Here is a 24,476-nt window from a genome sequence, read left to right on the forward strand (position 1 = left end):
GCACGGAAGGCAGGCGGGCATCGGCGGGCAGGCTGGGGCCAGAGGAGGAGGGAGGCCGCACTCCCCGCTCTCCGGTTCCCGCCGGCGCTCCCTGCCGTGTGCCGGGGGGCAGTACTGCGGGTCCTGGCCGTCCGTGCGTACGTGAGGCTTGTTCGGTTCTGAAATAAATGTCGCATTTAACGCAACTCCCGTGCGCTGAGCGTCCTCTCCGGGGCTGGTGGGGTGGCAGCAGCGGAGCCGGCGGGAGGAGAGCTGAGGGCGGGCAGCGCCCAGCCCCGCCGAGGGTGCGCCCCCTGGCGGGCCTGTACGCGCCGGCGGGGGGGGGGCGGGGCGGCGGCACTGACTGGCAGCGCAGCCCCGCTCGCGATTGGCGGAGGGGACGTTAACCCGCCCCGGGGGCGGGGCCAGCGCGGTCCTTCCGCTGCCGCCGCCGAGCCGCGGGCCCGTTTCCGGCCCTCCGCGGGTGCGGGTTGGCCCGGGCTGGCATTGGCGGCCCGGCGCCGGGGCGGGCGGGAGCGGCGGCGATGGATCTGTTCGGGGATCTGCCCGAGCCCGGCGCCGCCGCGGGTGAGGCCGCGACCCGTTCGGGCCCGCGCTGTCCTTCGGGCCTGCCCGGCCTCGGCCCGGCGCCTCACCTGGGCTCGGCCTGGCAGGCTGCGGGCCCGGCTGGGCCTGCTGCAGCTCGGCCCTGGGCAGCGTGGCTCCGCGCACAGCCAGGCCGCCGCTACAGGGAGCCTGAGGGGCAAGGGGGAGGGTGAGGGGACGGGTTAAAAATCTCTTGGGAAATTGCCGGGCTTGGTGGGGTTCGTGGTTTTCTTTTCCTCCGGGACTCCGTCCGCTGCGGTTTAGACCGTGTTGGAGCCTTTCCCCTCGCTGTGCTGCTAATGCGAGCTTAGTGGATTGCTAGCAGAAAGCCCCCAAAACCTGCTCTCAAGATAAAAGTTCACCTCAGCCCCAGGCAGGTGGTTTTTTTGCTTGTGTAGTAGCTGCTAAAATTAGAGATGGAAGTAAGGCTCTCCTGGTTTACCACACCTGTGCTGGCTTGGGGACAGTCCTTTCAGAACAACTCCCCCCAGGAGTGCCCGTACTGGTTCCTTACTCTGCCCTGGTGCCTTGCAGGGAAAGATGCCCAGAAAGGGCCTCTGCTGTTTGATGACCTCCCACCATCCAGCAGTGCTGACTCAGGTATGGGTGCTCTGTTCCTGCCATTAGTTTGGTTTTCCATGTTTTCTGCATCAGCATCTCTTTCAGATGAAGTTTGTGTAAATCCTGTTCTTTGTTAGACAGAATAAAGACAGTGGGGTTATCAGTACTGGTGTACAGGCCAGCTGCATGCATCCTGCTTGGTTTTTTATTACCAGGGTGTTACAGATGTTCCACATATATTCTATAAAATGTTCTGTAAAAATGTTCCCTGGAACAAATGCAAAGCCTGGATTTGCCCGACGAGTAACAGAAGTAGAAATTTGGCTCTCTTTGATAAACTTTCATAATTTCTTCACCTCAGGAGAGACATAGGCAAACCATTATTCCCTGAAAGGAGCAAAGGTATTTAGTTATTTTTGTCTTTTTCTTGTGCTCCAGGAAAAGAAGGCTCTTTGCTCTTCGATGGTCTCCCACCAGCCAGCAGCAGTGACCCAGGTAAGGAGCTGTGCCACTTATTAGCCTCTTCTGAGCCACCTCTCTCAGGAAAGCCCAGGATGCAGCCTGTTGTGCTGGACATGTAGCAAGTTAACCTGGTGCTTATCTTTGCAGTCCACATTGGCTGACACTTCTTGTGGCAATTTGTGCCCCAATTGTTTAAATCAGGATTCTGAATCTTAAAAAGTAAAATTAGGCCTGTTCCCAGAAGTACATTCCTGTCTTTTGGGGAGCCCTGTTCTCTGTCTGAAAGCTTCCTGCTTAGGGAGGGAGAGTATGCATGTGCCCTGGTGCAGCCACTGCCCTGGCTGCTTTTCTGCTGTAGGCATAGGCTGCCTCCTTGTTCCTTGCTGAAAATGGCTTCAAACCCAGACTGCTGCTCTGGGAAGGCTTTCTGCATGCAGTCATGTGCTTGCTGTCACCTGGCAGGAGGTGAGATAATTCACTATACCCATATGAGACTAAATCTCCAGAAGGAAAAAGCCAGAGTTCTGATGTCAGGTTTTGCTTGCTAACTGTAATTTGTAGCCTTCTTCTGAACCCTCTAAAAAAATGCACATTCAGAGTAATAAAATAAGTTTCTTTGCATTGTTGTGGGCAGAGATCATAGAGGAAAATAATAATGTTAATCTAGAAATGTTCCATCCTGTAACATTCAATTCCTGAGCAATTAAACTCAAAAAAAAAAAAAAAAGCCTGGTAGCTAAGGAATAAAACCTGTGGGTTGTTGGGGAGAATCAGCAGCCTGCCAGCCAAACGTAGCTGTCCTGTGCCTGAGGTGGAGTCACACAGCATGAAGTGGTGAAATCAGCACTCGCTGGTCGGGCAGTGATATGTGCCATGGGTTGTATGTGCTGAGGGAAGCTGTGTGTGTGCATTTGTGGTTGGTTAGGGTGTCTTTTTCAGTAATAACTCTGGGCACTTAATGTTGTGTAAGTGTGTGAGCCTGCACTCCTGAGTGTGGTTTGCTATAAAAGGACCTGCTGCTGAATTTATGCAAGTAAAACAGTGCTGGAACACTTGAGCCACCTGCATTTTTGCTTTCTTTCAGCCTCCAGTGCTACTAAGCAAATCTCATCAGCAGGAAGCCAAGAGAAAGGGCAGAAGAGAAAATCCTTGGAGGAGGAGGAAGAGAAGAATGGCAGGGAAGAACTTGTGGAAAAGAAAGTTTGTAAAGGTTTTCAGACAGTTTGAAAACAAATGTACTCAATTTGTACTTTTGGCGTTGGGCTGAGTAAGTCCAGAACAAAGCTAAGCTTTGGTTCTTCAGTCTGCTTGCCTTTTCAGCCTCTTGTAGGAAACACTGCTGCAGGGGTCTGTGGAAGCCCCTCGAGCTTCCTGGCTCTATCCATCTCCTGGGCCTTCTTACTGTCCCTGCTGAAGTAGCAGAAGCTGAGCAGCAGGCACCTCAGCACTGGCAGGATAAGTGCTTGGGCTGCCGAGAGGGGCATTGGGTGTGGAACCTCTGTAAGGTTAGGTCCACACCACTTTCTTTTGCCACATCCACAGATCTCTCTGCTGGCTGCTGAGGAAGCCAGAGAGGGGGAGAGACAGGCTTGTTACATACAGGGCCTTTGACTTCAGTGCCTGTGTGCTGTGTTACAGCTTTGGGAATAAGATGTGTTCAGGGGTACAAAGGGAAGGACATATCCTGGGAACATCAGACCTGGATTTCCTGTCCTTAGTGCACTCTTTAAAGCTGTGCTTTACTTAATCTGCAGTTTCAGTGCCACATGCTTCCCCTGCCCACCCTGTCCCCCACCCCTGTTCAGAAAGAGTCCTGTCCAGCATCCAGCAGTCCTGCTTGGCTACAACTGCCTGCTAAAATGAGGGCAGGCTGCTTTTAGAGCTGCTGACCCTGGGGACACATAAAAGCCCATGTTACAAAATAAATATATCCTGTTCACCAGCAGATGCTGGATGCTGTGTTGCAGGATGAGGGCTGCATTGCCAGGACAGGGCTCTGAAAGCTGAGAACTTACTGGTTTTTAGCTTGAGCTGAAGAGATGGAGGAGTTTGATTTGCATGCCTGTGTCTGCTTTGTTCTCCTTTAGGATCAGTGGGCGTTCTTGGACTGAAGGGTTATGTGGCAGAGAGAAAAGGTGAGAGGGAAGACATGCAGGATGCACATGTCATCTTAAATGATATCACCGAGGAATGCCGGCCTCTGCCCTCCCAAATGTAAGTGGGCCCCAGCTGCCGGAACAGCCATCATGGGCGTGAGGGAGCTCCAGCTGGCTTCAGCTAAGCCCATGAAATGACCCTTTTTGCTTTGAACAGCTGATGCTCTTGTCTGCCTGTATTGTGGTGTATGGTTTGGGCTTGTTGTTAGGAGACCTGGGGTGAATCATCAGCTAGCTGTGTTTCCAGGCAATTCACAGGGCTTGTGTGTACAAAACCCTCCCTTTGAGGGGTGCTTAGTGGATTCAATCACTGACTGTACAAGGACCATGAAGGCCCAGTAACTCTGGATGTTGATCCTTTGTTACCCAAATGTAAGTGGGTATGTAAAATAAAAAGAGTGTTCTCAAGCATCACCCTGATACTGGATTTAGCTTCTGAACTAGTACTGTCCCAAGAGGTTTGTGTGCTGAGAGATCCAAGTTTTTTTGTCTGTAGCATACTTGGGACAAGTTTAGGCATGGAAGGTACTGTAGGATTGGCTAGACTGATATCTGTAATGCTGGAGAGTTGCAGTGTCCTTGAGGTGAAATGATTACCCGCTTCTATCCGAAATTGTGGTCTGTAAACCCTTTAGCCCTTCATTTTCTTGAGGAGGGGAAAATTACAAGAAAGTTCTCAGCTCAGTGCTGGAACATGTAAACTATGTAAATGCTGAATGGATGTGCTCAGAGACCTGCTACCTTCTGTACCTTGGAATGCAGGATTTTCAGTCTGGCTGACACTGGGCAGGGTATTAAGGAGAAGAATGTACTTGATCCCATTCCCTGGCTGATGGCCTTTCTTAGCCTCTTTCTGCTACTTTTTTGTTCCCTCACAGCACACGTGTCTCATACTTCGCTGTTTTTGATGGCCACGGGGGAGTCCGAGCCTCAAAATTTGCAGCACAGAATCTACACCAAAACCTGATTAAGAAATTTCCTAAAGGTGAGAGGAGTGGAGTAAGGGCTGTAGGACAACTGCCACCTTTTCTGTGTTGGCAGTGGATAGGGAAACTGATCTGTTTGGGTGTAGTCCTACAGTACTCATTCCTTGGGGATGAGGGCTTGCAAGACTGCTCTGTCTTCTGGGGAAGAGAGCTGGAAGCCTTTTTGGCACAAGGGGGCAAGGAGCCAATTGTGACTTGCTAAGCAAGTGTGAGATGTGCTGTTGCCAGTTTTGGCAGTGCCACTTCAAGTGTGAAAATACTCCTGTGGTAGAGAAGTTCATGTCACAAACTCTCCACATACACTGCTGCACAGGTTTCTGGTAGGGTAAGGCCAGGATGTGCCCCAGCTGCTCTGAAGAGTCCCAAGAGATGCACTGCCTGACTGAATGTTGGATGAGCAAAGGGACAGACGAGGATAGATTGGATATGTTTTACTTGGAGCTTAGTTGCTGTTTTTTCTTTCCAACAGGTGAGGTAGCCAGCGTGGAGAAAACTGTGAAGAGATGCCTTTTGGACACCTTCAAACACACAGATGAAGAGTTTCTAAAGCAGGCATCCAGCCAGTAAGTGCTAATGCTTTCTGTTCATTTATATTTCTTAGCGTGCATCTCTGAGGTCTGAGCAGAGGAAACCTCCCTTGTGTCATGCCTGTGCTTTGGCAAAACTCCACACAGCTCCACTGTGTCAGGCTGTGACTCTGCCAGCTGAGTGCTTGCTAGAACTAGATCATGCCATGTTCTGGTCTTACTCTATGGTAAGTGGTCTGTAGGATCCCTTAGACTAAAATTAGTGTTCCTCATGAGGGAAGGAAGCAAAACAGGTCTGAGAGCCACCTGTGTCCTTATCAGGGCCTCTTGTTTGCCTTCCTTTTAAAGACTTGCCATGTTGCTGAAGGGACTTTTCCCATACTGCCTAAGGTGGGATCTCTGTGTTGATGGCATCAGAGGTGTGGCAGGAGGGGATCTGTAGAGGCCACTAAGCTTTCTTTAGAGCTGTGCTTGCCAGGCTGGAACACATCCCTGAGGTAGCTTTTAATGCCCTGTGTTGAAAGACCTAACTCTCCCAATGTAAGTTTAAATCTTGCTTTCTTCAACTCTTTAGAAAACAGAGATGTTGATGAAGAGTGTCCCTCTGTGGGGTAAATGCCAGCCTGCCTTGCAGCTGGGTGTGGAGTGCCAAGCACCCCGACCTTCTCTCAGTCTCTGCTGAGCTGACACACCGACTGTGTGGACTAGGGAAGATGTAGATTGCATTTCAAATACAGTCACTTTGTTACCCATCCTTTACACGTGTTTGGCTTGGTTTTTTACTGTTATTATTTCACCTCTATCACAGATGAAGAGACTTTTGATGCATTTGATTCTGCAATTTCCTGAAAATGTTCAATTTTAAGTAAATTGCAAACTGGCTCAGTCTCTTAAGCCTAATCAAAGCAACAAGTTTGACCAGGCAAAAGGAAAATGCTTTCTTGAGTCTGTCACAATAGTGTCTTTCTCAAACCAGCCTCTGGTCAGAAACATGACTTATGACAAAGGCACTACAAAGGATTACTAGCAATAGCTGTATTGATGCTGAAATGAATCATGTTCATTCAGCCACACCTTCAAAATAAGGAAAAACTGGATGAAATGTGTCTAGAAATTAGTTTCTCGACGCTAGTTTCAGTGAAGAATGGCATCATAGCCAGGCTTTTTTGTGGAGAGGATTAGTCTGGCAGCTGTAACCTAAGAAATGCTTCTCATCTTACGTAGAGCTCTAGAGATAAAAGCTTAGCTACAGGAAGTGAAATAGGAGGAGAGCGACTGAGTGGTGATGCTGCTGAGGTGGGGGAGGGGGCAGGGATACTGTGAAAAAAGGAAGGAAAATGCAGCAGGAATGCTTTCTTTTTTGCTTACAGAGTTGGCTATGCCTTCCTTTTGCTGAAAATAAGAAGCAGAAGGAGTGTGGGGTGCTTGTTTGCTTGTGATGCTATAGCTGTTGGGCAGCCATTAGGACTGAGCCTGTTCTGCTCACATATGAGGTTTCCTGGGAGCTGAGTGTGAGGAAGAGTTGGTGTGGGAGCTGTGGTTGGCAGTATTTACACTGGCTGGGCATTGGCTGTGCATTCAGAAGTCCATAGTCTGTAGTTCCTCTGTCCTTGTCCAGTTTGCTGTTTATCACCAACCTGAGCTGCTTGCAGGCAGCTGCTGTGGCCATGTGCTACCTGATTGCTGTGTGTTGGCACATGACTCTTCTTTGAGTACCCAAGAACACTCTGTAATTAAACTTCTTAAGCGTTGTGTTTCCCCTTTAGTAATCTCATTTTTGTTCCCTTCAGGAAGCCAGCATGGAAGGATGGCTCCACAGCTACTTGTGTATTAGCTGTTGACAATATTCTCTACATAGCCAACCTTGGGGACAGCCGGGTAAGCAGAATGGAGACCACTGATGGCATCTTTATTCTGCCCAGAGCTGTGTGGTTTCTTTGGTTTGTTTGTTTGGGATGTCTGAGTTGTCATGAGCTACTCAACTGTTCCTACAAAGCATCTTGTTTTGGGTGGGTACGGAGTACTTCTGTGTTGTCTCTCATAGTGTAAAACAGTGGGGTGTGAAAGCTCTCACTTGTGGTGCTAAATATCTCACAGTATGTGGAACAGATATTTCAGTTGGAAGGGACCTATGACAACCATCTGGTCCAGCTGCCTGACCAGTTCAGGGCTGCCCTAAAGTGACACCATTGCCCAAATGTCTCTTAGACACTGACAGTCTGGGGCATCAACCACCTCTCCAGGAAGCCTGGTGCAGTATTTTATTATATGCTCTATAAAGAAACACTTCCTGATGTCCGGCCTGAACCTCCCCTGGCCCTGCTTTGAGATCAGCATTCCCGTGAGATCGGCACTTCCCTCTCCACGCCCCCTCCTCAGGAAGCTGCAGAGGGGGATAAGGCTGTCCCTCAGCCTCCTTCTCTCCAAACCAGACAAACCCAGAGCCCTCAGCCTCCTCCCAGGACACGTCTTCCAGCCCCAGCACCAGCGTGGTTCTCCTCTCCTGGACACACTCAAGCACCTTCCCATCATCTTTAATGCTGGAGCGCTGTGGGTGAGGCCGCCCCAGTGCTGGGCACAGCCGGACCATCCCCTCTCCTGACCCGCTGGCCACGCTGTGTCCGGTGCCCCCCGGATGCCATTTGCCCTCCTGGCGATGGTTCCTACTGAGCTGCTGCCAACCAGCACCCCCAGATCCTTTCAGCAGGGCTGCTCCCAGCCGCTCCTCTCCCAGCTTACACTCGTGCTCGGCGTTGCTCCACCCTGGGTGCAGAATCCAGCACTTGGATTTAGTAACTCTGTGCCACTGGCAATTGCCTGATGTGCATCTATCCAGATCCCTCTGCAAGGCCTCTTGTCCCTCCAGAGAGTCCACAGCACTCCCAGTTTGGTATTGTCAGCAAACTTGGTAATGGTGCATTCAACTCTTGCATCCAGGTCACTGATAGAAGTACTGAACAGCACCTCCTGCCTAGGGATGAGCCCTGAGAAACACCACTGGCCACCAGTCACTGGCCCAGTGTAGGAAGGACCATTCACTACAATTTGGAGCTCTCTCTCAAGAAATTGTTGCTGTGGTGTGGTGTTGTTTGATGATGGTCTTTTGTCAGCACAGGCGATTCTGTGTCGTTACAATGAAGAGAGTCAGAAACACACAGCCTTAAGCCTCAGTAAGGAGCATAACCCCACTCAGTATGAGGAGCGTATGCGGATACAGAAAGCTGGGGGAAACGTCAGGTAAGTGCCTGAGGGTGTGAATGAGCTAATCTAAACCCTAGCCTAATTTTGGGCCTGAGCACTGAGGTTTTGAAGTTTCCTGAACCCAGTATGCATCCTAGTTGAGAGCTTGGGAGAGAATCTGTCGCTGCCTGTGGGAAGCACAGTGGTGCCTGAGGCATGGAAGGGTTCAGTTACTGGAGTTGGTTGATGTGGGCTGGTTTCACAGAGCCTTACAATGGCCAAGGCAGGACCCATGTGAAAGGCTGGCCATGGGATGCCAGCATAGGCATGCTTAAGCTTGACCTACAGATTTTGACCTACAGAGCTGGACTGGATTGTTGAAGAAGTAATTGCTTTCTGCACATTGTGATGCTGAACAGAACTCATTTCCTTGCAGCATGACTCCTCTCTCTTTGTCATGTGAGAGGGAGCATGGTTTGAGGGAGCACAAAAGGCCCTCCAGCTGGTGTTGTTCCCCTGGGGTTAGCTGATGCACTGAGGCTGTCTGCAATAGGAGGGAGTTTTCTGGAGCCAAAATGTGATTATCATAATGTTCCTGTGCAAAAAGGAGTTCATGGCTGTTTGGAGAGCTGGTGCCAAACACAACAGCTGAGTCTTATTTCCCTGGCTAGGTTCTCTCTTTTTTGAAGGCTGTTTCTTGATTTAGTGGCATCTTCACAAAGAGAGGATTCAGTGCAGGTGAAGTATCTTCATTCCTGTGGAGGCAAAATGCAGCCAGGGTGGAGAGGGGTGGGCTCAGTTCTGTTATGCTGCCGTGTCTGGAGTGCTTTGTTCCCCTTATCTCTGGAGAGCACATGCTGCGCTTACGCATAGCACTGATCTCTCTTTGCACATGGCAAAGAGATGGCCCAGTGCCTGTTAGCTCATTTCAGAACTGGTCCCTGACTTCCTGGGAGCCTCTCCCACTGCTTGTAGTTCAATATTTTGGGCCCAAGAGATAAGCCACAAAGTGTGTGAGCATCAGATCTCTTCTCTGTGACATGCCTTGCTTCTTGCTTTTATCTCAAGCGGGGCTGCTTAGACTACAAGATGAATGAGCTTTGTGTATTCCCAGAGGGCACAGAAGAGCCTTTTTGGGAAGATGATTGTTGGAAAGGTGAAGTGTGGGAAGCTGTTTCTCTAGGGAGCTTGGTTAATTAGAAAAGCTTAACAAACCAGAGCTGTTTCCTAAGGGGTATTGTAACTTAGGTTTCACAGAACTGCTTGCTGCAATCAGTGGTCACTAAAGGCCAAGTGATCAGGAGCTGAACATGCCGTGTTTCTCACTCCAGGGAACTGCCCACAGCTGAGCCAGTCTGTAGGGGTTGATGTCCTGATAGACAGGACACAGGAGGGGCTGCTGGCTCAGACCTCTTGCCTCTGCCACTCTGTGCTTCTAGTGAAAAGCAGTTTGCTGGATATCTTGCCAGAAAATAATCTCTGTATTCAAACTATGCCACTGGGAGTTCAGCTCACATATAGCTCTTACTTCCCCAGTTTGCTAGGCTAAGCCAGACTTGAGTTAGGGCAGGGTGACAGAAAACAGCCTTGAAGTCTCCTGACTTCTTTTCCTCCTCCCCCTCACCACTTGTTTCCCAGCGCTTCACACAAACGTACAGAAAGGGAAGGAGCCTTTGAAGGGAAGATTTGAACTTGCTGGGGAAGTGGGTCATTATCTATAGGCAGATGGATGCACGAAGTGTCCCCATCAGGCAGTGCAGTGAGGTACACAGGTGTGGGGAGGGCTCTCAGTGCTTTCTTTCCTTGTGCAGGGACGGAAGAGTCCTGGGAGTGCTGGAGGTTTCCCGCTCCATTGGGGATGGCCAGTACAAACGCTGTGGTGTTATCTCTGTGCCAGATATCAAACGCTGCCAACTCACACACAATGACAGGTAAAGTGTGCCCTTGCATGGGGGGTTGTCTGTTCCAGCTCTGCTCAGCAGAAGCTGCACAATCCTGTTTGATCTGCTGTGAGAGCCAAGGCACTTCAGATTGATCTCCCCAGAATTAGAGGATGCTCTTACTACTGATGTCTCTCTGTTTCTGTTCCTTACCAGAACAGTGGGATAATGCTGCTGCTCTGCCAGGATACTGTGAAGGCTCCTCTTGGAAGAACCAGCCTCATAGCAATAGCATACACAAGCCTTAGATGTCCTTTGTGCTCTGATTTTCACACACCAGTGTTCAAGCAGTTAGTTAAGGCTTGAGTTCTTGGGTCTCCATCCTGTCCAAGAGTTGTTTCTAGCAGCTGTAGTGCCCATAAATACTTTTGCATTCAGCTCTGATATTTGAAGATTTGAGGTACTTTTCCATGATATGATTGGCAACGACAAATTGCAGTGAGCCTGCTGACTCTCAGAGGTGAGAGTGTAACCCAGTACTGCTGCTTTTTCTGGGATTAGAGTTCCATATCAAGTGATCCACTAAAATATTTCTAAAGATACTCTTGAGTATCAGGCACTGAAATGATGTCTTCAGAGGCATGTGCAGGCTGACCACTTCTGTAGGCTGTTTGTAGTTTTCCTTGTCCTGGTGACTCTGGTTAGGGCTCCTGGCTAATACAGTTCCCTGTGCAGGCAGGGAGTGCCCAGCAGGCTGACTCCCCCATCCAAAGGGGGATGCTGTCCTTGCCTTGGGCTTTGTATCTCCTCAACCTTCTGAAACTTGTGGCAATATTTTTGTGTCAGAGTTTTCTGATCACAGTTGTGTCACGTGCTTTTCTTTTGAATTTGGGTATTTAAATTACCACATACCTCAGGAGTGTAGAAATGTTAAGTGATGTACGTGAGGGATTCAGCTGTGTTTCTCTATTTCCTTGCATTAGCTGCTTCACAGGGAAAATACATGTATAAAAAGGACTCAGAGGAAAGAAGCAGGTCTTAGAGAAACAACAGAGCATTTGACCAGGATGTTATATATGATCTTGACAATGTTGTAGGACTGCCAGGATGTCCTGATCTAGGTCTTACATTAGTTGCCTGGCTCTTTGGCCTGTATTTCGAATTGCCATGAATCATAGTTCCAAGGGATTTTCAGACAAGCTTTTATGGCATCTTCCCTTTGGATTGGAGCATGGATGTTCATAAAACAGATTGGAGGGATTTTGCTGTAGCTGGGGAGCCAAAAATTCAGCCTTGGAACCTATCTCCACTTGATTTCCAGGTTCATTCTGATAGCGTGTGATGGCCTCTTTAAAGTGTTTACACCAGAAGAAGCTGTGAACTTCATTGTGTCCTGCCTGGAGGTGAGGAGAAGGCAGCGTGGGGGTTGGGTTTGTCAGTGCAGAGGGCATGAAATGGACTGCCGGAGAATCCTCCCTTATTCCCTAGGTTGCCTGTGTTTGTTTTGCTTCCCAATGCTTGGAAAATACGGTGTGTGTGTGTGTGCCTGCCTTTGCTGGGAGCAATCAAATTTCTTTGTCCCAACAGGATAAGAATATCCAGATGAGAGAAGGGAAGCTGGAAGCAGATGCTCGATACGAAGCTGCATGTAACAGACTGGCCAACAAGGCAGTGCAGCGAGGGTCGGCCGACAACGTCACGGTCATGGTGGTCCGGATAGAGCACTGAGGGATGAGGTGTGGTGGATGTAAGGAAAGGGAGAGGTCTGTGTGCATGCATGTGTGGCTGGGGGAGGGTGGGTCCTGCTGGATGCTCTTCAGTGTAAATAAAGATGGTTTTTTTCTAATAGGTTTAGCTCACTTAGCTAGTAGGGTTGAATGTCTTGGTAAACGCAGTAAATTCATTTGGCTGGGGTGCTAGCAAGAGACATCTGAGGGCATGAGTTCTGCCAGCTGTTTCCAGTGGGGCAGTTCTGCTATCCGTATCCTTGAGCTTTGTGCAAGACTCTGGGAGAGTCCAGAGTTCCAGGACTCAGTGGGAGCTCCAGGACAGGCTGTACCATACAGACAGTGAGGTGCTCTAGGCCACCAGCTTGGGATGTGGTATGGGCTGTCCTCTTCACACTGGGTAGGAAATCTTTTGACTCTGAAGCTGGCCTGTGAGGTTGCCTGCAGCTGAGGGACACAAACAGTGCTTGCAGAGCAGCAGCATACCTGCCCTGTGCTGGCAGAACATGTTGGAGTTTTACCACAGTGTTAGTATGGAAAAAGTGGCTGGAGTTTGCTCCTGATGTTTTTTGGAAAAAGTGTTTTCACCAAATGGACTTGCCAGGCAGCTGAGCTACAGGCAGGCTCTATGCTTGTCTGTGCTATCTGAGGAGAAGGCATCTCAGGTTTTAGGTACTAATAAGTGTCTGGTATCTCATCCTGTCTCAGTGCCTCTACCAGCTGTTGCTGCAGTCAGTGTGCTGTTTTCCAGAGAAAATTTGGCTTAAGACCAAATGACAGAATGAAAGCTAAATGGATCAGGCTACCTAAGCACTTAAGTTTCCAATTTCCCACCCTGTGTGTGAGCAGGCAGTGAGGGAGGTGAGCTGAGGGATCTGCACGGTGGTTACCTCCTTGCTCTGATGAGGCACAGCTGTAGTCCCAGGGGAGGTGGACAAGGGTGATGTGGTGGTGCCTGCTGTTTGTGCATAGCCCTGTGCAGGGCTGTGAGGCTTGCCTGGCTCCTGTATCTCTGGAACTTGGGAAGATGGTTCCCAGCTCCTGGGGTGTTTTCTGGAGCACACAATAGCTGTCCTGTTTGGGACAGGTGGCTTGACCATCTTACCTCTATTTCTGCTCCAACAGTACTCAGTTACACTTCATGGGCTTAGGCTAAGAGTTAGGCTAATGCAGCCTGGTGCACACTGACTCTCTGCATCTCCTGCAGAGGGCTGAGGAAGGAAGGGGCCCTCAGGCACAAATTTTGGGTAGTGCTTGTCGTCTGCCAGCTTGTTCTGCTCCCAGCCATTCCTGTGTACTCTGATGTAAGGTTGCACTGCAGGATGAGCTGGGAGGGAATGCCTTTGTTAGCAGCACACTCTCCTGTTTCTACTCTTGAAAGGCAAACTTGGAGAGCCCAGACAGAGTAGCTTGGAGTTGCTTCTGTTTGTGGCAAAAGAAATGCTGATGGCAAATTTCAGAAAGGTAACTTGCTTTCCCTTCTCAGCTCCCCCTGTTTTCCACCTCTTGCACTGTGCCATGCTGCAAGAGCTGAGCCATGCTCCCAGCTCGGGGGCTCCTTCCAGGAGGCCACTCTGAATTCCAGTGCAAGAGTTGGTGAGAGGGATGTTAGCTTGTCCTTCTCTGACTGTTTTTCCTCCCCCTCCTTCCTCTTACAACACTGCTTTTCTTCCTTTTAGGAAAAGTTCTGAAAGCACAGCTCCAGCTAGGATTGGAGTATGCAGTGTTATGGTACAGTTACTAACAATTACTGTAAATTGTCCATTTTTCATGGCAAAGGGGAAAAGGAAGGAGCAGGTCTCACCACACTTAGGAGTAGCCAGCCAGGTAGAAAAGCAGGCTCAGCCCCAGCTTTAGTGGAAGTAAAAAAACTGTTTGCTTTAATTTCCCAGTAAGGCAGGGTCTGCAGGAGGTTTCCTGAAAAAGCACTCCTTGCCCCAGTGCTCAGCAGCATCCTGCTGCTGAGGAGAGCTCCAAGACCACCCCAGGGTGGCTCATGCACGAGTGCTCTGCATGCAGGTCTCTCCCATGGGGCTTCTGTCCCCTTCCAACACTTGAATGACGCTTCCAGAACCTCTGACTTAATCAGCTTTTTTCAGTTTTGTGATCAAGTGCACTGGGCTCTTGGTATCTCACCTGCACAGGACAGCTCACAGCTGGGCAAGTCCTGCTTCCAGATACTGAGTCTTTCTATACCTTCTCAAGTGTGTGTAGTAGGAAGAGAGGCAGCTGATCAGAGTGAGGCTACCTTGGCTCATCATGTGTGGGACTGGGAGGTGCTGCCAGGGCCAAGTTCCTCAGCTAGGCAGGAGCTGCAGTGGCCTCATGCCTGCCAGGAGTCTGCTGCCCACCTGATCAGCTGGGGGAGAAGCACAACGTTGCTCTCAGAAACAAGTTCTCTTTGCTTCAAGAGAAGTCAGCATTGAAGCTGCACAGCCAGAGACTGTCCCCTCCTTTCCAGATCCAAACACCCCTACCCATAAATTGCTGCATTAACAGCTACTTCACCGGGCTCCTCAAGGAGATGCAGCCTGTGGAGAAGGGCAGGCCGAGCCAGGGACGTCCCTGGGAGAAGGTGGGGCTAGGTACTGCTCAGGCTATCTTGCAGTGTTGCTGGCACAACTTGCCCAGTACTCAGTGCTACTAGGAAATCAAACGCCCAGCCTTCCTGGTCCTTCTCCTGCAGCCCTGGCTTGGTCACGTAGGCCTGTGCCCATCCTCAGCTCAGGCAGCTATCGGAGCCAGAGCAAAGCGTATCTGTGCTGCCCACAGCCTGGGCCCTGTGCCACAGGCAGGGAGTGCCTGGTGTGGGAAGTCGCAGGACAGGAATTTGCTTTAATTGAATGTGTGGCATTATTGGGACTTGGCTTTGATGATTAGTGCAAAGGATGTTGGCTCCTGCCAGCAAACCTTCACTGCTCATACACTGCAGGGCAGCCAAAGCAATACATTATCTGGCTTGGGCTGCTGAGACTGACTCTGGGCAGGGAAGGGAAGTTCACTAAGAGCAAAAATGGACATGTGGGGCTTTGTACCAGGTATGGTGGGAGCTGAGCCCTGGGGAGAAGGCAACCATCTGCTGCCACTGTCAGCAGTGTTTTCCAAGATAAACTTCTAGGCCTAACCTTTAGATAAAAGTGAATGCCTTTAGGTCCTGGTCAGACTGCTTTATTATTATTATTATCATCATCTTCTTCATGATCTTTTGTCCATTCTCAGCTGGCTCTGTAGCGTGAGCAGTATTGGACCAGACTGCAGTTCCTGCATGAGCAAATGCTCTTCCCTAGGCTTGGTGCTGAGCAGGGGAGACGTGATGGTTGGCAGAGGGAAGGGTCTGGCCACTCCTGGCACGAGTTTCTTCACACTCCCAGCAGAACAGCACTGAAATCAGAGCCACTCTGAACTGTGAGGGGAGAACCTGCTGTGTTGTCCACGAAAACAGAGGCATACTGCCCAGCCTGGGGGGAGAGAGGGATTAGCAGGGCTGGGACACCTCCCCTGGGCACCAGGCATGGCCTGGCAGAGCCAAGGAGAGAGCTCTCCCCTGCACACAGCAACCAAAAGCTGGAGGAGCTGCCCCTGCCCTTCCTCCTGGGAAAAGAGGAGCACAAGGCCTTTAGGGCAGCACAGTCTGTGCTCTAGTGCCCCAGCAGAGCTCTGCCCTGACTGTCACTGGGGCTTGGAGGTCATCTGAGAAGCAGACCTGGTGCCCAGCCCTGGGCTAGGGCCACGAAAGGCACCTTCCTGCCCAGTACTGTCACCAGTGGGGCTGGCACCACTAACCTGCAGGTAAAGGGTGCCCGTGACAGAGATGGTGAAAAGGTCACCGCTGCTCTCCAGCCGGGATACAGTCTCCAAATTGCTGCAGAAGAGGGAGGGTAGTGGTGGGGGGAGCATTCCCTTCCTTTCCCAGGGCTGCTGGACCTTCCCCCCTCCCTGGCCCCGGGTCCCTGGCTTTGCCCTGCCATACCTGTTGTGCTGGCAGCGGGACTGCACACAGATCAGCACCCGCAGGCGGCTCCCTCGGCATCCCTGCCTCCTTCTCCGTGGCTCCCTGCACACTGTGACAGAGCAGGGGCTGAGAGCCAGCCCAGACCTCCCCGGCAGGGCCATGGGCTGTCTGAGGGCTCACCAATGTGCAGCGTGGTGGTGAAGGCGTAGTATCCTGCAATGGGGGCTGTGTACTGCCCGCTGGTCAGGTTCAGCCCTGGGCCACGGTGGAACATCCCCTCCCTCTCAGGCTGGGACAGGGAATGGCTGGAGTTAGAGAAGGAGTCCCTGTGCCAGGGCGGGTGCCCCAGCAGACAGGGAGAAGGGGCAGCCTGGGCACTTACGATGTAGAACAGCCCCAGCTCCTGCCACATTTTCTGCTCCACAGTGATGTCTTCACGCGTTTGGCAATGGAAGGCTGCTTCCACACGACGCTGGGCCCCGGCCTGGGGGTTGCCTTTGCTGCTTTCCTCCTCTTCCTTACCCCCTTCCCCAGCTGTGCAGGATATCTTTGGCATGCCTGACCCCAAACCCCACCGGAGTTTGACTTTAGGAAGGAACCTTCCCTTTTCCTGGCTCTTCTGCCCAGCCCTGCTGTGCCTTGTCCCGCTGTCCCCACAGCTCCCACCCTGGGCCCCCCACCCCGGTACCTCTGAGCAGGATCTGCAGCTCCCTCAGCAGCTCCTCCGGCATCGTGGGGGAAGCCGGGGCAGCCCCTGTCCCTCCGGCCTGCGCAGCACCCGAGGTTGGTTTTCCCGGAGAGCCGCGGACCCGATCGCCGCTTCCCCTCCCGGGGCTCCCGGCCAGCAGCATCCACGCCTGCCGGGGGTCGATGCGGGCCGCCCCGGGCCCCCCGAGTCCCGCCGCCCTCCCCGCAGCTGCTCCCGGGGCCAGCGGCCGCTCCCGGGCTGGCCGCGGGGGTTCGGTGCCGGTGCCGGCGGCGCAGAGGAGCGCCAGGCACAGCTCCGGCAGCCGCATCGCGCCGCCGCTACCGGGAGGGCGGCCCCGGGCCCGCCTCGCTGCTGGGCTCTGCCCTCGGGGCGCGGGGACCTCCCCGCGGGGAAAGCCGCGCGTGGGGAGCGGCGCGGGGCGCCTGCAGCGGGAGGTGCCCACCCCGCCGCGGGGGTTTTAGCGCTTCGGAAACGCCAAACAACCGCAGGCGGAACGGCTGAACCGTCCAGCGGTGCTGGCTCTGGGCCCGGCCTCGGGGAAGCGTCGTCTTGTGCTCGCCCATCCCTCTGCCACCGGTACCGTCAGAGACGGGGTGGGGCTGGGGCAGGAGTCTGCACCAGCAGAGACTCACCCAGGTGCCGGCTACTTCACCATGCCCTGAGGGGCATGCTGTGTATCCCAGGAGCGAAACCAGGATTATGCACAGGCTGCTGGCCCCAAGTAGCAATGTCGGGCTTTGATGGGATGAACCACACTTTGGGAGGCCTTGTAATAACCTAAAATCTTTAGGGTTTTGGAAGGGGAAAGAGGCAGTTCTAAAAAAACCCCACAAACCAAAACAAGAGAGTATTAGCCAAAGCATGTTTATAAGGAAAAGCCTTTTCCCTGCAGTGGTGGGGGAGAATATGCTCCTGATGCCCTAGACAGCCTGGCACAGGGGTTTCCACCTCCCACTCGCCAACCTGAACAGGCAGCAGAAAAAGGGGAGCATGGCTGCATAGGGTGACAGATAGCGCTGTGGCTCTCCTACCACCCATGGTCACCCTGGAAAGCCTCTGTCCACTTGGAGGTGTCCATGAAGATGGAGGAGGAGCTATGGAAGAGCCAGAGACAGGGCAGGGAGCCCTCGCACGTCCAGCTGTCCTTGGTGCAGTCATACACCTCCATTTCTACCCGGTAGTCCCCGTCCATGCCCTTCCAGTGGCCACCAGTGACAAAGAGCCGGTCACCCAGTGCCACCATCCCACCGTTCTCGTGAAGTGTGTGTAGGAGCTGCACCTGTGTGAGGGACAGGGTGAGATGTACAAGGACCCCTTGGTGACCTCCCACTCCCACCACACAGGACACTGACCCACCAGACATGTCTCCCTACCCCATCCTCTCCGTGGGGTTTGGGGGCCTCTGGTGCCTACTGGATGTGGGATGGGGGAGCAGGGGAGGAAAGTGTTAATAGAGCCAAGGGATGAGTGGGTAGGAGGGAGAAGGGGGTGCTGGCACTGAGGGGAAGCAACTGGGAACACCATCCCCATATCCCTGGGAGGGTGATCGTGCCTGGTCCCACATCCCACTACCTTCTGCCAGATGTTTGCCTCTGGGTTGTACACATGGACCTTCTTGGTGTTATCCCCGATGAGGTAGATGAGCCCGTGCAGAGTGGCACAGCGTGGGGCTGAGAGGTACTTGGGGATGAAGGGGGATGTGATCACACTCCACAAATCTGCAAGGAGCAGTCATTAGCAGTGCATCCCACCCTTGGCTCTCGATGCAGCTGCCAGTGGCTGAAAAAAGCATTGCTATTTCAGGGGGAATTTGAAAGGGAGGAGGCAGACCAGCCAGGCAGTCCCCATCCCAGTCGAGGGTCTTGCATAAAAAACAGTGGGGGGTGGGTACATGGTTTGTAGTGGTGCTGTGGGATGGCAAGGGGTCTACTTGAGGAGGTTGCATTGTCACAGGGTGTTAGTTTCTTCCTAAGGCAGGCAGCCTCCCCCACCCCTATGGCTCAGAGATCCTGCTCCACCGAAGGTCAGGTCTGGGCTGTGTCAGACATCTGTGGCTCAGGTCCGTGCTGCTAATAGCCACGCTCCTGGGGCTCCTGAGCCCTGTGCCACAGCCACCACCACACCCTGCTAGCACCTGCTCACATCCCACAGGACCCTGTGCCTGGCAGTCCAGAGGGGCACCTGCCTCGGGGTGCTCCTCTGTCCGTCTCCCAGGGACAACATTGGTGGGGTGTGGCAGCAGGGTCAGCCCTCACCTTGAACAGGGTTGTAGCACTGCAGAGTGAGTGCGTTGTACTTGACGGCGCAGGAGCCCACCAGGTAGAGCTTGCCCAAGCAGCTGGCAGCTGCAAAATTGCTCACGTACTTGAGGGCTGGGCTGATGGCACACCAGCTCTTGTTGTAGGGGTCATAGCGCTCCACCTCCACCACGTCCACTGTTGTCCCTGCAGGGTGACAGGACACGGCAGCCACCCTGCTGCTCTGGGGCACCCATGGACCCCCACCCTAGCAGCACCCACAGGGTCTTTGCAGCCTTACCCCCAATCACGTAGATCTCACCGTTGAGGACAGCGCTGGTGTGGTTTGTCCGGGCTCTCAGCATGGAAGCAATGGGCTTCCAGACACCGTCCCTGGGGCAGAAGCACCAGGCCTGCGTCGTTGACCACGTGTCATTCTGGGACCCCCGGGAGCCGCCTAGAGAGAGACAGGTCAGGTGGGCCAAGTGCAGCTGTCCCTGGGTATTCCTTGCCAGTGGCCAGATTTGCCCAAGCAGAGAGTAACGAGAGGACTTTGCTCAAAGAGGAGCCTCTGGCCCCACACCAGTGCCTCATGCTCGTGTCATTGTCCCCTGTCCTCCATCCCTGCTCCTCAAAGACCCCACCCTGCACCAGCAGCCCTGGCACTGACCTGTGACATACACATCGTTGTTCAGAGCCACCAGGGAAAAGCCCCATTTGTTGTAATCAGGGAAGTCGGGCAGAGCCATCCATCGCCCTGAAACCCAGCAGAGCCAAGCAATGACCCCACAGCCAGCAATGGCACTTTTTAAGCCACCCTTGTTTCAAGCCCATCCCAACCCAACTGGTGTCTCTCTAAACTGACACTAGTTTGGCAAGAGGTGGCTTTGGGGTAGACAGATGGTTAATTAGCATGGAGGGAGGTGGAGGAAGTGCAGGGCACTTACTGCTTTTGGGGTTGTAGAAGGCAAAGTTCCTGGTGGCAGCTGGCATTTCCAGCCCCCTCTCCTCATCCTCACCATCCTCCAGCACACGACCACCAACCACCACCAGCACCTCCTCTAGCTTCTGTGGTGGGGTTGGGGGGTTCTTCAGGGTGCCACTCTGCCCCTGATGAAGAGACCAGGGCGGGGCCATCAAGCTCCTCCTTCCTGGCTCAGGGGAGTGGGATTTAGGGGAAGGGGATACCCACCATGGTGCGGGATCGGGCAACGAGGGCCTTGCTGGCATCTGAGTCACGAACAAGAGGCTCAGTGGCAAGGAGGTTCTGCAGGTACTGGTCAGGCAGTGAGACAAGGCGGGTCAGCTCCAGCAGTTCTGGCAGGAACTGGGCTCGGGATCCTGGGTCGTGGCGTACCCAGCGCAGCACAGCCTCAACCAGGCTCCGCTCCTCCTGCACCTGCAGCTGGTCATTGGAGAGGTAGACAGCCAGCCTCTCCTTGGAGAGCTGGAGGAACTCCTCCTGAAGAGAGACGGCTTCAAAGTTCTCCTGCAAGAAAGACCAGGCCTTGGAGGAGACCTCAGGGCAGCCGTGGCTCTCACCAAACTCACAGATACCTAGGCAGTTGGTGGCATCCATCTGCTGCCGGAGGTAGCGGCTGCAGACCTTCTGGATAGCAGGGAAGTGGAGCTGGCTGGAGGTCCGCATCAGCCCCTCCACGTTGCCCTGGTTGATGGTGACCTTTCCCGTGTAGGCAAAATCAAGCAGCATCTCCAGCGCAGTGGGATCTACCTCCTTTAGCTCCACCCGTGCTGCGATGCTCTCAGCAAAGTCACCAGAGAACATGGCATAGAAGTAGTGACTGCAGAGGGCCAGGATGCCGCGGTGGCAGGGGAACTCCCGCCCGCCCGCCACCAGCGTCACGTCGGCCAGTTTGGGGTTGGTGCGCAACTGTTGCAGCCCCTCCAGCACGGCCTGGGCGTGCGAAGGCAGGCAGAAGTCAAAGTCGTCCATGTTCCTCACCATGGTGCTGGGGATGGCCGTGGGGCCTGGCAGGCGGGCAGTGCCCGAGCAGCGGGAGACGAGGGTGTCCCTGCTAGGAAAAGGCGACGGTGTCTCTCTCTCCCCCTGCCGCGACACCCTCCCGCCTTCCCAGTGCCCGAGTCACAGACAGCAGTGGCTGCACAAGTGCTTCCCACAGCCCCCCTCCCACGGATGGCCGTGTTTTCTCCTCACCACGCCGCAGCTGCCCGGCCGGGGCAGCGACCGCCCTTTTGGGGGTGATTTTCGGAGTGATTTGAGCCCTCTCGGCGCGCTCGCTCCCTCTCTCACCAGTGCTCCAGAGCCCGGCCGGCCCGCGGGAGGGAAGGGACCGCGGTCCCGGCGCTGGGCAGGGACACGCCGCATGACACGGGATCAGCTCGGACGAGGGGCACACGCTATTTTTAGGCGGCACCTGGACACTGCTCCCTGTTCTTAAAGGCACCGCACGGGCAGAGCTGCCGCCGCGGCCCATCCTCGTCTTTGCCCCATCCCGCGGCGCTGTTGCCTTTTAGGAAAGCCTCCCCGAAGGGGTCGGCTGGGCACCGAGTCCGGAGGGACGAGCTCCCACAGCACCCTCCCTCCACCCCATCAGTATCCGGGGGTCCCCGCGATGCCCCTCCTCGCTCCTCCGGCTTGCACTGCCGGTGCCGCTATAAATATAGGCTGTTATCTCACTCCGCGGCAGCCGTAAACACGCGGCGGCAGCCGAGGCCTGAAACACCCGCCCTGGGAGAGGGGGAGACGGGGGTGCTGAGGCGGCCCGCCCAGCTTAGCAGCTTTCTTCACCGCCCCGGAAATCCTCGCTCAGCTGGGACAGAATCGAGAAGGTTTTTATTGCAGCCCGCGGCCTCCGCAGCCCCTCGGCATCACTCCTCCAGGCTGAAGATCTCGGCCTCCTTCTCCTTCCAAAAGGCGAAGCTGCGATCGATGTAGCGGCAAATCTCCTCCCCGTCCTCCCCGGGCTCCCGAGGTCGCTGGGCCGGGCTGTGCGAAGTCCCGAAGTACCGTGCCTTGATGTCGTCGAAGCCGTCGCGCCAGCCGCGCCGCCCGGCCGCGATCTCGTCGATGACGGCGCGGTGGAAGGCCCGCACAGCCCGCCAGCCATGCCGGCCCAGCTGCTCAAACACCTCGAAACAGAGCAGGTGGCGGCCTCGGCGCTCCTCGGGGGACAGGTCCTGCTCCAAGATGCGGAAATAGCCCAGCATGAATAGCTCCAGCGACAGGCTCTCGTACTCGGCCGGGCCGCCCCCCGCCACCGACACGAACTGCTCCGGGGAGAGCAGGGTGCGAGCGGGGGGCGGCGGCGGGGGGCGGCGGGAGGCGGCGTCCCGCCAGCCGCTCAGGAGCCTCTGGATGGCCGCCCTCTGCCGCGCCAGGCGGGCCGCCGCCCGCGCCCCGCTTCCCGCTGTCTCCCGAGGGTCCCCGGCGGCGGGCCGTAAGGGCGCGTAAGCGGAGCGTCTCCAGTGGCTCAGGAAGAGCATCACGATCCGTTCCTTCCTCAAGCTGCCCCACTCTGGCCCCGGCCCCTTCCCCGGGGAGCCGCCGCCGTCGGAAAACGCCTCCTCGCAGCTGATGCCTGAGTCGCTGGCGGCCTCCGCCTCGCCGCCCCCGGCCGGCGCGCTCCCCGCGGCCCCCCAGGCGGGCTCGAAGGCGCCGCGCAGGCTGCGGACGCAGACTCCGCACTGCCGGATTTCCCGCTGCGCCAGGCTGCCCCCTGGCTCCCGGGGATGCCCGCCGGCGGCGGGGAGAGCGGAGGTAGCGGCGGGCGCCGTGACGGCAGCGCGGGGACCCTGCACCCCCTCGGCGTGGGCCAGCAGCGCGGCCAGGCTGTTGACGGCTCCGGCCAGGCGGCCGCACCAGAGGGGCAGGGGCTGTCCCGGGGCAGGCGGGGGGCTGCGGACGGAAATGCTGAGCAGCGGGGCGGGCAGGAGGGCGCGTAGCTCCCGCACCAGGCGCCGCAGCTCGCCCTGGTACACCTCGCCGCGCCGCCGCAGCCGCAGGCTCTCCACTGCCCTCTCCAACTGATGCAGGTCTGCCTCGGTCAGCAGCTCCCCGAACGGACCCAGCACGGCCTGGTGGGAGCGCGAGAAGCTCCAGGAGCCTGCATCCTGCGGAGAGAGGCGGTCAGCGACTTTCGACAGCCCATGCCCCTTCTACTCCCCGTGCCCCTCGTACCTGCCCTCCCGCCGGGTCCTCGTCCGCCAGTCGGGCCCGCAGCCGCCGCACCATCACTTGCCGCTTCCACTCGGGGATGAGCCGGCCCCGCTCATCGTGCGTGGGCACCAGGGAGTCCACGTCTACCTCCGCGGGGTTCGGCCAGGGGGGCCCCACGGGCCCAGCCGTCCCGTCCTGTGTGGATACAGTCATGGGGGGCTCGAAGGGCTACAGCGGCCGAGAGGACGAGCCGGGGGCCGCGGGCCGAGCCAGCGACCTACCGGGTGGGCGAGGAAGGGCGCCGGGATCCTGGCCCGCTGCGAGGGCTTGCGGAGCTTCAGCTCCGCCGGCACCGACCTGCCGGGCTCCATCCCCTGCCGGGCCGAGCGGCTGCTGGGGGCAGAGGCGCGGGCCTCCTCCTGGGGGAGGGCAGCAAGGGGAGGTGGGCCCCAGCACCTCCAGCCCCCCCCCCCCAGCTGAGGGGTGAGCCGACACATCACCCCGGTCCTTGGGGAGAACCCTTCTCGGAGGAGAGCCACGGGTGGATCTCATTCCTTCAGAGGACAGGACGGAGCTGAGGAATCCCTGCTGCCCGCTCTCCCCCAGAGGTGCACTACGACGCCCCTGCAGCCAAGGACCGAGCCCGGGGCCGCCCCATGGTCCCCCATGGCCGCCAGCCCTTCTTGGGGCATCCCATGCCCCCAGCCCGTCCTCCCGCTCCCTGAGGTGACATTCATCGGGGATGGGGATGCCCACTGCCCCAGGCCCAGTGGGGTCTTACCTGCACGGGGCTGAGCTGGCTGCCGAAGTTAGGGGGTTGGGTCCTGTCGTGCCCTGCTCAGGGAACACCCAGAGGTGGTGCAGCTGCACCCCCAAAGTCCCTGTGTGGAAAGCAACGAGCAATACGGGGCAGGAGGGGAGGTTGGAGTGGTCGGGCAGCCCTGGAGAGGACAGGGGCCAGGGCTGCAGTGCTGGGGCAGGGCACAGAGGCATTGAGCATTGTATTAATATTTGATGGGGCATCGAGTGGCAGCACCAGGGCTCAGTGGGTGGAACTGGCGCTGTTCCTGGAGATAGTAGCTTGGTGACTTGGCTCCAAGCCTTGTCCTGCTCTTGGGGCCAATGGAGAATGGTCGAGACTGGTCATGGCCCCAGGCCAGGTGCTGGGGACAGAGGAAGCCTCTTGCTCGGGGGCACTGAGGGCAGGTTCTGGCAGTGGGGGATCTTCAGCAGAGGGATCTGCTGCACTGCTGCCTGGGCATGTGTTACTGGCATTCAGCCACATTTGTGTTCTTTCTCTCCCTCACCATCCATTATATATGGCCAGGATGGACTCTTGGGGCTCACTTACATGTGAGAAATTCAATCGAGGACCT

At 55.4% G+C, this 24,476-nt stretch overlaps 4 protein-coding genes across 8 annotated transcripts; 1 reads left to right on the plus strand and 3 right to left on the minus strand.

Moving 5' to 3' along the window:
- Positions 1–435: 435 nt before the first annotated feature.
- Positions 436–12,183, plus strand: ILKAP (ILK associated serine/threonine phosphatase). Its single transcript, XM_069024507.1, has 12 exons — positions 436–567; positions 1,120–1,185; positions 1,585–1,641; positions 2,693–2,818; positions 3,696–3,822; positions 4,643–4,749; positions 5,220–5,313; positions 7,068–7,155; positions 8,393–8,514; positions 10,269–10,388; positions 11,659–11,740; positions 11,925–12,183. The coding sequence occupies exons 1-12, from the start codon at positions 525–527 to the stop codon at positions 12,063–12,065; spliced, it is 1,173 nt and encodes a 390-aa protein (XP_068880608.1). The 5' UTR covers positions 436–524; the 3' UTR covers positions 12,066–12,183.
- An 840-nt stretch (positions 12,184–13,023) lies between these two features.
- On the minus strand, positions 13,024–17,439 carry ERFE (erythroferrone). Of its 2 annotated transcripts, none has more exons than XM_069024469.1 (6): positions 16,705–17,439; positions 16,399–16,574; positions 16,197–16,305; positions 16,035–16,125; positions 15,848–15,926; positions 13,024–15,445 (listed from the first exon to the last, which is right to left on the minus strand). In XM_069024469.1, exons 1-6 carry the CDS (start codon positions 17,030–17,032, stop codon positions 15,260–15,262), a joined length of 969 nt encoding a protein of 322 aa, XP_068880570.1. In that variant the 5' UTR covers positions 17,033–17,439; the 3' UTR covers positions 13,024–15,259. The 2 variants fall into 2 exon arrangements, with proteins under 2 accessions (XP_068880570.1, XP_068880569.1); XM_069024468.1 differs by having other exon boundaries at positions 15,424–15,522; positions 16,705–17,196.
- Positions 17,440–17,571: 132 nt separating this feature from the next.
- Positions 17,572–21,319, minus strand: KLHL30 (kelch like family member 30). 4 transcript variants are annotated; one of them, XM_069024466.1, is made up of 8 exons: positions 21,235–21,319; positions 20,155–20,995; positions 19,910–20,072; positions 19,633–19,719; positions 19,264–19,419; positions 18,981–19,169; positions 18,298–18,443; positions 17,572–18,004 (listed from the first exon to the last, which is right to left on the minus strand). In XM_069024466.1, exons 2-8 carry the CDS (start codon positions 20,926–20,928, stop codon positions 17,753–17,755), a joined length of 1,767 nt encoding a protein of 588 aa, XP_068880567.1. In that variant the 5' UTR covers positions 20,929–20,995; positions 21,235–21,319; the 3' UTR covers positions 17,572–17,752. The 4 variants fall into 4 exon arrangements, with proteins under 4 accessions (XP_068880567.1, XP_068880565.1, XP_068880566.1 ...); XM_069024464.1 differs by having other exon boundaries at positions 21,139–21,301; XM_069024465.1 differs by having other exon boundaries at positions 20,155–20,998; positions 21,139–21,301.
- A 143-nt stretch (positions 21,320–21,462) lies between these two features.
- ESPNL (espin like) lies at positions 21,463–23,545 on the minus strand. Its single transcript, XM_069024470.1, has 2 exons — positions 23,122–23,545; positions 21,463–23,054 (listed from the first exon to the last, which is right to left on the minus strand). The coding sequence occupies exons 1-2, from the start codon at positions 23,311–23,313 to the stop codon at positions 21,813–21,815; spliced, it is 1,434 nt and encodes a 477-aa protein (XP_068880571.1). The 5' UTR covers positions 23,314–23,545; the 3' UTR covers positions 21,463–21,812.
- Between the last annotated feature and the right edge of the window lie 931 nt (positions 23,546–24,476).

This window comes from Aphelocoma coerulescens, chromosome 9 (genome assembly GCF_041296385.1).
Source record: "Aphelocoma coerulescens isolate FSJ_1873_10779 chromosome 9, UR_Acoe_1.0, whole genome shotgun sequence".
Classification (NCBI taxonomy): domain Eukaryota; kingdom Metazoa; phylum Chordata; class Aves; order Passeriformes; family Corvidae; genus Aphelocoma; species Aphelocoma coerulescens.

Coding starts and splice junctions, on each gene's coding strand:
- ILKAP (XM_069024507.1), top strand. CDS start 525: ATGGATCTGTTCGGGGATCTGCCCGAGCCCGGCGCCGCCGCGG. Junction 1,186..1,584: donor ATCCAGCAGTGCTGACTCAG/GTATGGGTGCTC, acceptor CTTGTGCTCCAG/GAAAAGAAGGCTCTTTGCTC. Junction 11,741..11,924: donor TCATTGTGTCCTGCCTGGAG/GTGAGGAGAAGG, acceptor TTGTCCCAACAG/GATAAGAATATCCAGATGAG.
- ERFE (XM_069024469.1), bottom strand. CDS start 17,032: ATGCGGCTGCCGGAGCTGTGCCTGGCGCTCCTCTGCGCCGCCGGCACC. Junction 16,575..16,704: donor GCTGCAGATCCTGCTCAGAG/GTACCGGGGTGG, acceptor GTTTGGGGTCAG/GCATGCCAAAGATATCCTGC. Junction 16,126..16,196: donor CACCACCACGCTGCACATTG/GTGAGCCCTCAG, acceptor GCTCTGTCACAG/TGTGCAGGGAGCCACGGAGA.
- KLHL30 (XM_069024466.1), bottom strand. CDS start 20,928: ATGGTGAGGAACATGGACGACTTTGACTTCTGCCTGCCTTCGCACGCC. Junction 20,073..20,154: donor TTGCCCGATCCCGCACCATG/GTGGGTATCCCC, acceptor TCTCTTCATCAG/GGGCAGAGTGGCACCCTGAA. Junction 18,005..18,297: donor AGGCAAACATCTGGCAGAAG/GTAGTGGGATGT, acceptor TCCCTCACACAG/GTGCAGCTCCTACACACACT.
- ESPNL (XM_069024470.1), bottom strand. CDS start 23,313: ATGACTGTATCCACACAGGACGGGACGGCTGGGCCCGTGGGGCCCCCC. Junction 23,055..23,121: donor AGGACCCGGCGGGAGGGCAG/GTACGAGGGGCA, acceptor CTCTCTCCGCAG/GATGCAGGCTCCTGGAGCTT.